The 14,167-nt window shown below is 42.8% G+C and overlaps 1 protein-coding gene across 6 annotated transcripts in view; it reads left to right on the forward strand.

The window, feature by feature from the left end:
• Nucleotides 1-12,138, forward strand: part of LPIN2 (lipin 2) — a 93,122-nt gene extending 80,984 nt beyond the window's left edge. For 5 of the 6 annotated variants that reach the window (XM_036323221.1, XM_036323217.1, XM_036323220.1 and 2 more), the window contains 11 exons: nucleotides 2,288-2,381; nucleotides 3,484-3,553; nucleotides 4,301-4,390; nucleotides 5,652-5,734; nucleotides 6,962-7,106; nucleotides 7,958-8,106; nucleotides 8,628-8,714; nucleotides 9,611-9,763; nucleotides 10,373-10,487; nucleotides 11,171-11,274; nucleotides 11,581-12,138. In XM_036323221.1, coding sequence (XP_036179114.1) covers nucleotides 2,288-2,381; nucleotides 3,484-3,553; nucleotides 4,301-4,390; nucleotides 5,652-5,734; nucleotides 6,962-7,106; nucleotides 7,958-8,106; nucleotides 8,628-8,714; nucleotides 9,611-9,763; nucleotides 10,373-10,487; nucleotides 11,171-11,274; nucleotides 11,581-11,725 — 1,235 coding nt within the window. In that variant the 3' untranslated portion in view covers nucleotides 11,726-12,138. The remainder of the gene's footprint in view (nucleotides 1-2,287; nucleotides 2,382-3,483; nucleotides 3,554-4,300; nucleotides 4,391-5,651; nucleotides 5,735-6,961; nucleotides 7,107-7,957; nucleotides 8,107-8,627; nucleotides 8,715-9,610; nucleotides 9,764-10,372; nucleotides 10,488-11,170; nucleotides 11,275-11,580) is intronic. The other variant, XM_036323218.1, reaches the window with a different exon arrangement.
• The last annotated feature ends 2,029 nt before the right edge of the window (nucleotides 12,139-14,167 follow it).

Here is a 14,167-nt window from a genome sequence, read left to right on the forward strand (position 1 = left end):
ATGGCTGGTGAGTGCAGCGGCAGTGGTGGGAACCTCTCCCGCCTTCGCAACAGTGCTAAGGATGTCCGTGGAGAGCAGGCCTAAGCCATCAGTCAGACATCCCCTGAGGGCTCCCAGACTGCAAGAGGGCATAGGCCAGGCTGAGAGACCACCCGCCCTCCAGTGCACGAATCTCGTGCACCGGGCCTCTAGTTACATATAAATGGCTTGGATTAGGAAGTGAGCCTTAAAGGCTCTCACTTCACATTAATAGGTTGAGAGATCATGGGCTGCCCTGTGCCACGACCTTCACAGCGGGGTTCAGGATCAGAAGAAGGGGCCGATGCACAAGTGAAAATGCTATACAAGAAATACGAATTTAGAAGGCATTGGGTAGAGACCTTCTTTCTTGAAGAGGCACACCGACTTCTGGCCTGGTCCACTATTTATTTACTTGAATACACATTTGCCCTTTAGCAATGCATACAGGCAGATCAAAGGTAAAGTTTGGTAAACAGCATAAGGATGATCAGGTTAGGAAACTGCCTTGAGCCATTGAACCCACAGCAGGGCAATATTATGCTGATTTTTCCATTGGCCTTCCAAGGGGTCTTTTTGCATTGATATGCTAACTACTGTTTGCTTTAACCTCAGACATTTCCCCCTTTTGATTTTCTTAATAAAGCCTAAAAGGTGTATGCCCTCTGCAGGGCTCAGTCCTTTTAAGAGTTTTCATTCCGCATCTGCAGACTAGAATTAAATATATAAGAACAAGAATGAGATAATAGTGCTTATGCTAAAAGGCAAATGTGGGAAGATCCAATGAAAAGGATTGAGCTCTGTCATGTCCTTTTGAAACTGTTGTCAGGCATTTAAGGAATTAGTCCATAAGTTTGCTTGGGGCTTCTGCTTTTGGGGCCAGAGCAGTCCTCTGTCTGCAGCCACAGATACAGGTTGAGGCTCCAGGGTCAAGGTCCTCATCAGTTTGGTCAGTTCTTCTCTGCAGATTCATGTTGAAGTTTGATGTTTCTTGCAGGAATCCACACAGGCTTTGAGAAGTTTTCTGGAAATACACAAGCATATTCTTGACCAAGGTTAATTAATAAAGGGTCAGAACCTTTCCATAAACCAGACTCAGGATTTTTCCATCTAACCAAACCATTTTCCTTTGGTTTATTTTGACACCATTGTAATTCCATAGGTGTCTTGTCATCAGCGTTACAAGTGAAAAAATTTAAAGTAATTAAGGCTTGGTGTAGTCTACCTACAGAGATTTCGCCAGCATCACTATTCCCCCTTTTTGTTTTTCAAGTTGGGATTTTAGCCACTGATATTGGCATTCTCTAATTGCCTGTTCTTGGGAATTGTGTGGTATTCCTGTAATGTGCTGAATTTTTACAAAATTGCTGGAAATGCGTTTATGTAGGTTTATTGTCAGTTTTAATAATTTTTGGAATTCCTATGATGGCAAAAGTAGTTAGGCAATGATTAATGAAGTGACCTGTTTTGCCATTTCCCCTGTAGATGCGGTGGCCCATAGGACCTTTGAAAGGGTATCTACAGAGACATGCAATGCCCTAAGGCATCCGAAAGGAGTATAATATGTTACATCCATTTGCCAGATATGTTCCTTTATCAATTCTCCAGGATTAATTCCTGTATTAGGCCTTTGAGGCAGATGTAACATATAAGTGGGACATTCCTTGACAATTTGTTTTGCCTGCTGTAATGAAACAATTAACTGATTCACATATGTATTTCCTTTTGTTAAAGGACCTGGCAGGGTGGTATGAGTCCTAATATGAGTAATATAAAAGGGATACTGTCTTTGCTGTACAATTTGCTATATATGAGAAGCCAATATTTTATGAGCAATTGGTTCTAACAAGGTCCAAAGTAAAATTTGCATACATATGCAAATAAGCAGTAGCCAAAAAGAATGCTGTCTGAAAGTAAATTTAAGCTTAAAAAGAAATTTAAAATCTCTTCCGCTACTATTTACAAAGTAAACTAAAAATTATTATTCAAGCACTAAATCTGTAATCTTATTTTCCTAAAAGTCTCTGGCATATCTCTTTCTCCTGTTTTTTCGCTTGTTTGTTTTTAGCTGGGGGAGGCGTTGTGGAGGAGGGAGAGGATAGAAATGTTCTTTCTTGTTCTGGGGAAAAACTTCTGACATAAAAAAGTCCTTTTTAAAAAGGACATACTTTATGCTATAATCTTTTCAGTGCATAGAGTGATATGATAATGTCATTTGGGAATTTATATAATCTCTAACCAAGTTAATTGTTATTATTTTACATTGCAGAAAAATTCATGGAGCATATCATCACTTACCATGAATTTGCAGAAAACCCTGGACTCATAGACAATCCTAACCTTGTAATACGGATATATAACCGGTAAATAGTCTTGCTTTTGTAATTGTTAAATACTTTCACAAGGTTGTTTTCCAAGTGCTCTTTTTAACTATTACCATCTTTCTTGGTATAAAATATTTTATATAAATGAGCTAATGGGCAATGAAGCTTCAGCTCCTTTTCTGGTGATTAATCCTCACCTGAGCATATTTTTCCCCCTCAATTATTAGAGAAAGTGAAAGGGAGGGAAGGAAGAAGGGAGGGAGAGAGAGAGAGAAAGAAACATCAGTGTGGGAGAGACATGTCGATTGGTTGCCACCCTTATGTGCCCTGACAGGGGCCAGGGATTGAACCTGCAAAGCAGGTAAGTGCCCTTGACTGGGAATCAAACCCAAGACCCTTTGGTGCACATGCTGATGCTCTAACCACTGAGAAATACTGGCCAGGACTTCAGCTTCATGTTTAAGTGGAGTATTAAAATGTTATTTTTGGTAGCTATTACTGCTTCTTTTTTCAGAGACATTTCACCTGACAAAAAAACTTAGCTGACAATCTTTTTAATGAGAAGAATAAGGAATTTTGTTACTTCTCGCTCCTCTTTTTTAAAAAAAAATATTTTTATTGATTTCAGATAGGAAGAAAGAAGGAGAGATAGAAACATCAGTGATGAGAGAGAATAATTGATAGGCTGCCTCCTGCACGCCCCCTACTGGGGATCCAGCCCACACTGGGCATATGGCCTGACTGGGAATCGAGGAGCAGTGATCTCCTGGTTCATAGGTCAACTCTCAACACTGAGCCATGCTATCTGGGTTTGCCTCTTTTCTTTCTTTCTTTTTTTTTTTAAATATATTTTTATTGATTTCAGAGAGAAAGGGAGAGGGAGAGAGAGATGGAAACATCAATGATGAGAGAGAATCATTGACTGGCTGCCTCCTGCATGCCCCCTACTGGGGACCAAGCCCACAAACCAGGCATGTGCCCTTGACCGGAATCGAACCCGGGACCTTTCAGTCCACAGGCCGACGCTCTATCCACTGAGCCAAACTTGCTAGGGCTGCCTCTTTTCTTTATCTCTCTTTACCCTCTTCTCTCTCACTCCTCATTCTGTGTAATGGTTTTACATAATTTTTATTTCTTACAGTTACTATAACTGGGCTTTGGCTGCTCCAATGATCCTTAGCTTGCAAGTATTCCAGAAGAGTTTGCCTAAGGTGAGTTGGTCTGCTGTTTGTTGTCTTTTCAAAAGTATCTACAGCATATAGTACTTAGAAAATTCCATATGTACATATTTCTAAACTGGGTACTTTTCAAAGTTTTATTTAATATTGTAAAAGATCCAAAGAGTTCTGTGTGCCTACTCAAATGATCTCGTGTCCAAAATCTAGGAAGTTACCTAGGCTGCCACATCATTGTCATTTTTACTAGGTATTTATACCATTTCCTGATTGTGTTTAAAAGTTCAGAGATTTTTCTAATTGTTAAATATAGAGTGAATGAAAAAAAAGGTCTTCTCATTAATATTGAAAGCAGCAGCAAGAAGAGGGTGATGTAGCCACCAAAAGCATGACATCAGTGCCATTGGGTCAAATTGTGGTTAATAAATTTTTGAGGGTTGCTTTGAATCTGTCCTGCAAGAAGACATCACCAGCCTAATTGGTCCTCATAGCTCAGTAGAGCGACATTTTCCAAGGGTAGAGACGTGAGAGCAGCGCACCTGCCAGCCCCTGAGGGGGCTGTTCCTACGTGGCCTGAAACCACTTGGTCTCATACCACATTACTGCCATGAGACAGGACACTGTCCATCCTTCTGGTGTTAAAAACTCCAGAGGAGTTTCAGAGATGTGGAGATAGTTGCTCAAACTTCATGATAAGGCACTTCCTGCAGGCTAGTGGTAGAAAGTAGTTGGGTGCTTTGTGACTAACAGATTTCTAGACTAACCCAAATTGATTGTTTCCAGGCCACAGTCGAGTCCTGGGTCAAAGATAAGATGCCAAAGAAATCTGGTCGCTGGTGGTTTTGGCGTAAGAGAGAAAGCATGACCAAACAGGTAACCAGCCTGGAAGTATCCTTTCCATAAGCTGAAAAGAAGTGCATCTTTGATTTTTTCAAAACACTGTCAAGCACAATAAAGCCCATTTAGGGTATATAAATTTACAGTAATAGTCACCATTTTTCAACAGTTGCTATGTGCAAGTCCTATGCTAGGTGCTTCACATATGTAACCCGAAGAGTATAGATGTTTGAGTTCGTATGTGTATAGGTAAGGAAAGTGGGCACAAAGAGGTGAAATTCCTTGACTGGGAAGGGACAGAGCTAGGGTTTGACCTTGAGATCAGTTTTAATGCCTGTGTTCTTTCCACTTCGCTGCAGTACCTTCTAGTTAGAGCAAGAGCTTGTTGCCCTCCTACACAGGAAGTGGGGCATCAGTCACTTCTGTTCTGCAATCCCAGTGTCTCTGCTGTGGACCACTTGTACTATATTTTGTGACTTGAAATGATGCTCTTTTAAAATTTTTCTTCTGGCTGTATAGTGACAGCTTTTGTGGAGCAGCATGTGACTTCTAAAGGGTGTCCCAAAATTCACGCAAGAAGTAATTTTGATAGAAAACACAGGTTTATATTTAAAAATTGTAAATTTTTTATTGATTCATAAAGTATACAGTATAGGGTTATGTATGGAATAGCATATCGGGTAAATGGCCTCCACGGCTTTGCTGGCACATATGCACCCTTCTTATTGCCTGAGCAGCCGCATTTTTGAAGAAGAATGGTCCGATGATGCCTCCAGTCCAAAATCTGCACCAAACTGACACGCTGTGGATGCATTTGTTTCTCAACAATCACTTGTGGATTTTCTGAACCCCAAATGTGACAATTTTGTTGATTAACCAAGCCATCAAGATGAAAATGAGCCTCATCGAAATTCAGCCACATTTATGCAAAACGGTCATGGAAAATTTCAACAAAAGAATGCGTATGTGCCAGCAAAGCCATGGAGGCCATTTACCCGATATGCTATTCCATACATACCCCTATACTGTATACTTTATGAATCAATAAAAAATTTACAATTTTTAATTATAAACCTGTGTTTTCTATCAGAATTACTTCTTGCATGATTTTTGGGACACCCTTTATCTCAGGTTTCTGTCCTTTGGCTCAAACTAGAGAAACTGTGTTTTCTTGAGCACTTTTAAGTTGCAGATTCAGAAAGTAGTTTTGCTTATTCTTGGCAAGGACTGCTGATGAATTTTTGTTTGTCGGTAGAGAGAAAAGCTGCACTTGACCATTATTATCTTGCTTTTTTAGCTGCCAGAGGCCAAGGAAGGAAAATCCGAGATGCCATCCACCAGTGACCTGCCATCAAGCACAAAGGAGCTGGCCAGTAGCAGGTGGAAACACCCTGTCTTTCCTCCAGGCTCACAGCACTTGGGTCGCCCCTGCTTTGGTTATTGCATTCAGGTTGATTTGGGTGATTTTGTTTCATTTTTAGTTAGAAACATCTTTCTCCTGTGGACATAGGTGAATAAGTGGCTTGTTCGTGCCACTCGGCTAGCAGATGATAACTTCTGCTTTTCTAAAAATAATACTCGCTTAAGCCCTGGCTAGGTAGGTCAGTTGGTTGGAGTGTTGTTCTGTACACCAGAAGGTGGCAGATTCAAATCCCAGTCGGGTTGCGGTGCATACAGAAGGCAGCCAATTGATGTTTCTCTCTCACATCAATGTTTCTCTCCCTCTCTCCCTCCCTATTTCCCTCCCTCTCCTCCTTTTCTCTCTCTAAAATCAGTTAACATATCCTTGAGCAAGAATTTAAACTACATATACATTATTCAGTTAGGAAAGTAAGTAGCTCATCATTGCTTCCCAAATACCTTGCCCCTCCATCTGGGAGCCATGGAATCGATGCCTCTGAAATAAATATAGGCCTTTGGGAAGGGGGAATATTGAAGAGTCCTAAGATGGGCTGTCCCTGGTGCCCCTGCTCCCTCGTTTCCTTTCGAGCACAAAAGGGAGATATAAAAGAGAATCTCAGATTGTTGCTCTCTTTGATTTCTTGGAAGAAGTAGCACCCCTTTGGACATTCACATTGGCTTGCCTTTGGAGGAAGTGCCACCATATACCCCATTCTTCTTTCTGCCATCGATGTACTTTCCCCAGTCAGCTTCTTTTCTTCTTCTATTCCCTAACTCTTTAGTTCAGTAGTCTGTGTGACAGTATACTCTTACTCTTTACCCCCTTCTGTTAAACAGTATGTAAGAAATCTTTCTTGTTAGTTTTTTAAATCAAGATAAGCAAGTAGATTTCCTTTTATTTGTACCTTTTGAAATATACATATCTACTTTTATAAGTAGCATTCACTGGTCACAGCAGAAAATACCCAGTCATAGCTAGAAAGTAACCTCTGGCCAATCATGAGGGGGGGGAGGAGGAAGGTGGCTTTATCACTTCATGAAGGGAATATGCAGGCATGGAAGCAGGATGTGGGAGAGCAGCAGAGGGAAAAACTGTTTCCATTTCTAGAATAGATTTAGGATCTCTTTCTTCTTTTATCCTAAATGAAAAGCTCTTACCAATAAAACAGCTGCTGTCTCCTCAGTAACTGGGTTGATGTTGAATAGGTCAGCAGAGGATGACTCATCCAGTGACGAGGGGTCACAGGAGCTTCAAGAGTCAGTCAACATGGACCCCATCCCCAGCGAGCCCCCAAGCCACAGCAGCACAACCTCGTATAAGAAGTCCCTCCGCCTCTCCTCAGACCAGATCGTGAGTAGTGTGTGATCCATGTGGATTTGGTTGGATTGTCTTAGTAACTGTTCAAGTTGACCTCCTTCCTCTTCTGTGCATTTGATCACAAGCCTCACACACACGACACTGTGTTTGTATAGATGTTTACGTATAAATGCTCACATAAATGTCCACCTCCAGGGACCACCAGCATTACCTGGGGAACCTGAGATGTAGCTTCCTCCACCACCCCTGACCCTGCTACCTCAGTTTCTGGGAGTGAGCTGAGAAATCTGTATTTTTAACTTGTTTCCTCATGAATCTTACACAGCTCTCTCATCACTGGGTCACCCACTGTTTCAAGAGCCACAACAATAGAGAATTATGTTTTCCTATTTAGACACAATTTCCCCTTTCCTATTTGTTTTTACTCCCTGCTTTCACCTGTTTTCAGTGTGAAATGGTTTTGCTGTGCCGCCAGTCTTGGGTATGGAGAAGGAGCGGAGAGGTTTTTTTTTTGTTTGGGGGATTAGAAAAGTCTCTTGGAATCCCAAGCACTCTTCAAGCAGTGGCTCCCTAGGCCCAGCTCATTGAGTGATCCATCCTGTTTTGTAAACCTTTAGACTCTGTGCCAAACTGTTTTCATCTGATTTTTTAAAGTTTCCAATTATCTTGTTAATGTATTCCTTCCCATTTTTATGTATTCATACACATATATGTATATTTATACATTTTGGAGATTAGGTTGCTTTTCACTTACCATTATATCTTAGGCAATCTCTCAGTGACTACAAATTATTGGAAAATGTGACTTTTTGATGTGTGTAATTCCATCAGTTTTTAAAATTCTGCCTCTGCGGTTTTCTTTATTCTTCTACTTTTTATAAAAGGCAAAATTGAAACTCCAAGATGGTCCAAATGATGTCGTGTTTAGTATTACAACCCAGTATCAAGGTACCTGCCGCTGTGCAGGGACCATTTACTTGTGGAACTGGAATGACAAGATTATCATTTCCGATATAGATGGAACGATAACCAAGTAAGCAGGGCTTCGTGGTGGGTGGCAGGGGGAGGAGGCTCAGGTCAGGCAGTGTGCAGTGGGGAGGCAGGTTTCCTCAGCAAACACCCAGCTCTTGGTCATCATCAGGAGGGTTTTTTAAACTATATACATTGAGACATCCTGAGTGCAGTCCACACATAGATGGAGGGGATGGGTGGAGCCATACAAACGTAATGTCGAAAATAACTTTTGGAAATATTTATTTTGTTTCTAAATTTTGGCATTAAAAAAACTGAGAAGCTATTGAGATTAAGAAAGAGGAAAAGGTGTGTAGTTGTAAATTATCTCTGAAAATGAACAGCTGGCTGTCATGTCTGATTCTGTTTTCAGAAGCTCCTCAGTGGTGTATTTGCAGGAGACTGCCTCACTGTAAATTGCCCTGTCAGTTGTCTTGCCCCTCTACCCAGTGCTTTTCGGCAGCTGGTATATAACTAAAAAGGAAAACACTTGGCTTTTATATGCTTGATTCCCAATACCTTTTCCTACTTTTACCCTCTTAGGTCTGATGCTTTGGGACAGATTCTTCCACAGCTGGGTAAAGACTGGACTCATCAGGGTATTGCAAAGCTCTACCATGCCATCAACGAGTAGGTCTCCTGTCCCACCTGCTAATGTGCTCTAGAATTTTGCTTTAAAAACTTTCGAAAAATAGCGTACATGGAAATCACGTGTGTTCATGATCCAGCTATGACCACTCTTCTTTCCCACTCACACAAACGAAAGTGGCAGCCAACATCTATCATCTCATTCTCACAACGCTATGAATTTTAGGCACTATCTATATTTATACTTAGAGCTATAATTGGGTTTTTAGCTTATAATGTAACGAGCCAATTTTCAGTTTTGCTTTATTAATTAGGTACTTGGCTACTTTTAAATTGGGTATTTCTTTGAGGAGGTCATGCATACATGCATGGGGGCATCATTTCACTCCTGGGGTCTTCTATGCCAGTGCAGCAGAGAAGAAACAGTGCCATGGCCTTCATGGGACCCTAATACATATGAGTTAAATTGACTTGAAAAATTAGTGTCTTAAACATTAGTTGAGGATGCCCTAATATGAAAATTATGTCAGTCACCAAGGTATAATTTTGTTCCTTGGCTTATAGAATGGCTTGCCTTCTGCAAATTGTCTTTATAAATAAGATATTTTGTGTCTGTACTGCATAGCAGATCATTTAAAGATAGTCTAAGATTTTTGTCTGTTCTGTAGTCTGCCTTTCATTGGACTATATGATGAATGTACATCAGTACTTGTAAACTTAGCATAATCCCTAGTTGCATATACCTTCATTTTCCCCCGTGGTGTTTTCCATGGAAAGGTGAAATCTTTATAATCCTGTATTTCTGTCAAATTCAATAATTTGATTTTCACAATAAATGGGAGGATCTCTATTTGGATCTTTGACAAGAAAAGTGCTTCTTTTTTTCTCCTGCCTTTACCCAAAGCACAATGGGCTAAATAAGACACATTCTCTTTCAGGAATGGCTACAAGTTTCTGTACTGCTCTGCTCGTGCCATCGGCATGGCCGACATGACCCGGGGCTACCTGCACTGGGTCAACGACAAGGGCACGATCTTGCCCCGGGGCCCTCTGATGCTGTCCCCCAGCAGCTTGTTCTCCGCCTTCCACAGGTAACTCCCAACAGGCAGCCCCTCTGAGTGTGTGGGAGGAGGTGCTGGGGCCTGAATGGACTGTGTGAGGATGGGTGTCAGGCTTGTAGAAAGGGATTGTATCTGTTTCAGAGCTTGTCATAGTTCTTTGGCTTCCCCATAGCATTCTTTTTAAAAATATATTTTTATTGATTTTAGAGAAAGAGGAAGGGAGAGGGAGAGAGAGAAAAACATTGATTGGCTGCCTCCTGTATGTGACCCTACCTGAAATCAAACCCAAAACCTGGTATGTGCCCTGACCTGGAATCAAACCAGTGACCTATTGGTGCACAGGACAGTGCTCAACCACTGAGCCACACCAGCCAGGTCTCCCCCATAGCATTCTAAGTCACAGTTCACCTGGTCTATATCAAGCATGGTCAAGGAAAGTTAAGTTCTAGGAGTGGCCATTTTCTCTTTCTCCAAACCCCATCAAATATTCGTAGTTATCAGATTGACTGGCAGAGAAGGAAAGAGACCAATTACATTTTTAAAATGGGTGGTCATGCACTCTAAAATATTTCAGTACCATACACCAGGGAATACTACCATTTTGAATTTGGTGACTTTATTTGAATTTTCCCCCCCTAGGGAAGTGATAGAAAAGAAACCAGAGAAATTCAAAATTGAGTGTCTAAATGATATCAAGAATCTGTTTGCCCCATCTAAGCAGCCCTTTTATGCTGCCTTTGGAAACCGTCCAAATGTAAGTGTCTCCTTTGGGCTGCACATTCTGATGTGGTGGGTAATATTGAGGGGAGTGTATTTTTAGGGTGTTAGCTATGTCATAATTCTCAAATGAATTTTATAGGCAAAATGCATGTCTATCCTGATAAATAGGTTTTCACTTTATCTATTCCAAATTCTTAGAGTAATTGGGGAGATCCTGGAAGTGGAGATCTGCCCCAGAATTTTGGTATATGATGAAGGGCACTTTCTCTTTGTTTCTGTGGCTTCAATTCCTATTTCCTCAGGTGGTTAAGCCGTTTCCTTAGATCCACCCCAAAACCATGGCATGAGTGCTCATCCTTAATTGACACTTTCCTGACGTGCCTCTACTTAGAGGGGCCTTCAGATCCCTCAGGCATGCAGAAGGGCTGCTTCCTGGCCTCTGGTGGGCAGTGGAGCTCCTCTTGCTTCAGGGTGCCACTGGCATCTCCTTGGCGCCCACATTTCCTGAATCCCCCAGCACTCTCTGGGTTTGGCTCCACTTTTTGTTTGGATTTGTCTAAAGTTCAGTTTCAGTGGCAAAGCTACATGGTGCCCAGTTCTGCATGTTTTCTGTAGAGACGGTCTTTTGTTTGTGCAGTTCTGGCTCACAAGGAACTGGAGAAGCAATGCCTAATTTCTCCTCCCTATAATCCTCCTCCTTCATGTTTTCTTCTCCAGGACGTTTATGCTTACATACAAGTTGGAGTTCCAGACTGCAGAATATTCACTGTGAACCCCAAGGGTGAATTAATTCAAGAAAGGACCAAAGGAAACAAGTCATCGTAAGTGTGTTCCCATTTCTCAGCCTCGTGCTGTGCAGCCAGGGTGACAGACAGATACTAAGGATCGGGCCTTGCTCAAAGTGTCAGAATCACCACTGCCTTTGAAGGTTTTCCTCATTGCCAGGGTATTTTCCCCTCTATTTATGGGATTGCTGATTCTCTTTGTGCCCAGGGAAGGGATGGAGACCTGTCTCAGATCCTACCCATATGAGGAATCTGAATAACTAGCTTTACAACCTATAGTATTGTGCTCTTAAATCAACTTCACAGTAAGAGTCTGTACTTTTCTTCTCCAATCCCTTCTAGGTATCACAGACTGAGTGAGCTCGTGGAGCATGTGTTCCCACTTCTCAACAAGGAACAGAATTCTGCCTTTCCATGCCCAGAGTTCAGCTCCTTCTGCTACTGGCGGGACCCAATCCCCAAAGTGGACCTGGACGACCTGGCCTGAGGCAGCCCCTCTGGGAGGTCCTCAGTCTCCCGCCTTGCAGCTAGAGAAGGTGACCGGCACTTCTGCTGGACAGAGGACACTGGGAGCCCCTCCCAGCCACAGGTGTGGGGCAAGACCTATGTTGACAGCGAGGTACCAGCAGGGACAAGGTGAACTTGTGGAGCAGGAACTGCCCTCTCCTTACCCTCCTGGGCTTGGCAGAGTTACAGCTCAGTGCCTCAGCAGAATTGAGGGCAGCTCAGACCTGAGGTCGAAGACCTAGGCTCCTGTCACTGGTCGGTTCTCATGCACACTCTGTGTCAGGTTGTGTGCTGGGTGCTCCTTTAATTGCATAAATTAAAACGAAGTAAAAAGAAGCTAAATTAGAGTGGACCAAAATATTGCACAAAGTAAAGTGTTATAATTTCCACTGGGCAGTTGAAAGTGTTTCTCTGTAAAACCAGGGCTTTATTAAGGGGTTCTGGGTCCCCCGAGCTGCTTCAGGTCCGATGAATGATGTTGGCTCAAATCGCTTGCTCACATTTCTTCTGTGGGTTCCTCCTTCCCTGCTACACTGAAACAAGACGGCTGCTGGGGCCACTCATCCCACCCCACAGATATGGGCTCCTGGGGAGGAAAAGCCACCTTCTCATCTGTGACTGCTCCATGATGTGAACCTAGCAAGAAGAAATGGTTTTGCAAGATATGTTTTATGTCTGTAAGAATAGGAATAATAGTGAGTGTTGGTTAAGCAGCAAAGAACAGCTGTTTTCAGGGAGGCCTTGGAAATGCAGATGTGCACTTACTATGGCTCCTGAGAAGGGTCCTTCTCTCCACCTGCCTGCCCCTCAGTTTCTCAGCCTGGTTGTACTGAGCTCAGGTCAGAGTCCAAGCAGACAGCACTGGGGAAGGCTTCTGTCCTGTAAGCTGAGGCCTGGAGAGATCAGGTTGGGTGTTGACAATCAACTCCGTACTAAAACCAACAGAACTGTTGGAGAGGAAGTTTTCAGGGGACCAAAAATGACCAAGCGGCCCTCTTGGTGAGAAAGCAGTGAGCCGAGTTCCAGAGCAGAGGGAGAACTGCAGGTCCAGGCACACCCGCTCAGGAGGGTTTCCATTTCCACCTCTGCTTCCACCTGTGCTTGTTTGGGGGGCTCTCCTTATTTTTGTTTACTCCACCCAAAATAATGCTGATGTAAAGATGGAGAAATGGGGGTGGTTATTTTTCCAGATTGGAGAGTTGAAAGTCCCTGCTGTAGCTCAGCCATTTTTCCTAGTGCGTTTGGATGCAGAGACAATGGCGAAGGCCCTTGAATGCGGTTCTCAGTGGCAGAACCTGGAGGCACACGTTGCCAGAGGGGAAACAGCACATACTTCCTCCAGTGCAAACTTTCCCGCCTTCAATAGGTCAGGGTCTAATTGTTTAATGAGTTTCTTTATGTACAGTAGGTTAGGGAAACTAGGTTATGTTTTTATGAAGTTCTTCCCAGTTAGTGAATTAAATTCCTGGTAGAGTGGCCATTACTTGATCTCATAGATGCCGTCAGTGTGTCCTCGACTGTATTTGCTTTAGAAGAATTTTATGTGCTTGACCTGAGCCTCTGCACATGTGCAGTATGAAGTATCTTAATACATATCTTTTGTAGAGAGCTTTTGACTAGACAGTTTCTTTCTCTCTGGACACGTGGGCCTATCTAGAAGATTTACTGTAGGAACCCGGGTCTCCCAGTTCTGTGTTGAGGGCGGCTGATCCCTTTGCCCAAGTGTCCGTAAGCACTACACTGTCATTTCCTTGCTGTAGATTGATCCAGTGGGTACATACACTAATTAACATATCTTTTTCCTTATTTAAAGGAGTCCCTCTTGCTGAAAAGTAGATGATTGCTATACTGTAGTGTGGTAAAAGTATTGTTTGTGCTGAAAACCCATTGCCATTTGGTACAAATGACGTGTATTCTTTCTGTGAAAGAGAGATGCCCTCGAGTGTGTTTGTACACAGACCCTTACGAAAGTGAGTGAGTGAAGAAGCATTAGCTTGCGCTGCTTTCGGTGATGGATGGTATCACGGAGAGATTGCAGGCAGATCGGGCTCTTTTAAGTCATTTTCTCAGTTGCTTCACTGGTGAAACAGCCATGGCCCCTTCCCTCTTTCCAGCTCAACCTGACTTTAGTATCGGCGTTGATGTCTGTGTGGTGAAGCTCGTGCGGCTGTGGCATCGGCATCTGCATCTTCCCAGGCATTAGGAATTGCACGTGTGGGCCCACAGCATGCCTGTGTCGCTCTGTGTGTCCCATGTTTGCTGTGCTTAACACATCCGCATAGTTTTCAACTGGAAAAAGAAAAAACTTACTACTGTGATGTCCTAAAATGAAAGCTGCTAACAGTCACAGGGAGGACAGCTGGTAAATGACTGGAAGTACTTGTGCCCCAGAGACTGCACACGACCCGTCCAGTGTGTGCTT

This window comes from Myotis myotis, unplaced genomic scaffold (assembly GCF_014108235.1).
Source record: "Myotis myotis isolate mMyoMyo1 unplaced genomic scaffold, mMyoMyo1.p scaffold_m19_p_9, whole genome shotgun sequence".
Taxonomy (NCBI): Eukaryota; Metazoa; Chordata; class Mammalia; order Chiroptera; family Vespertilionidae; genus Myotis; species Myotis myotis.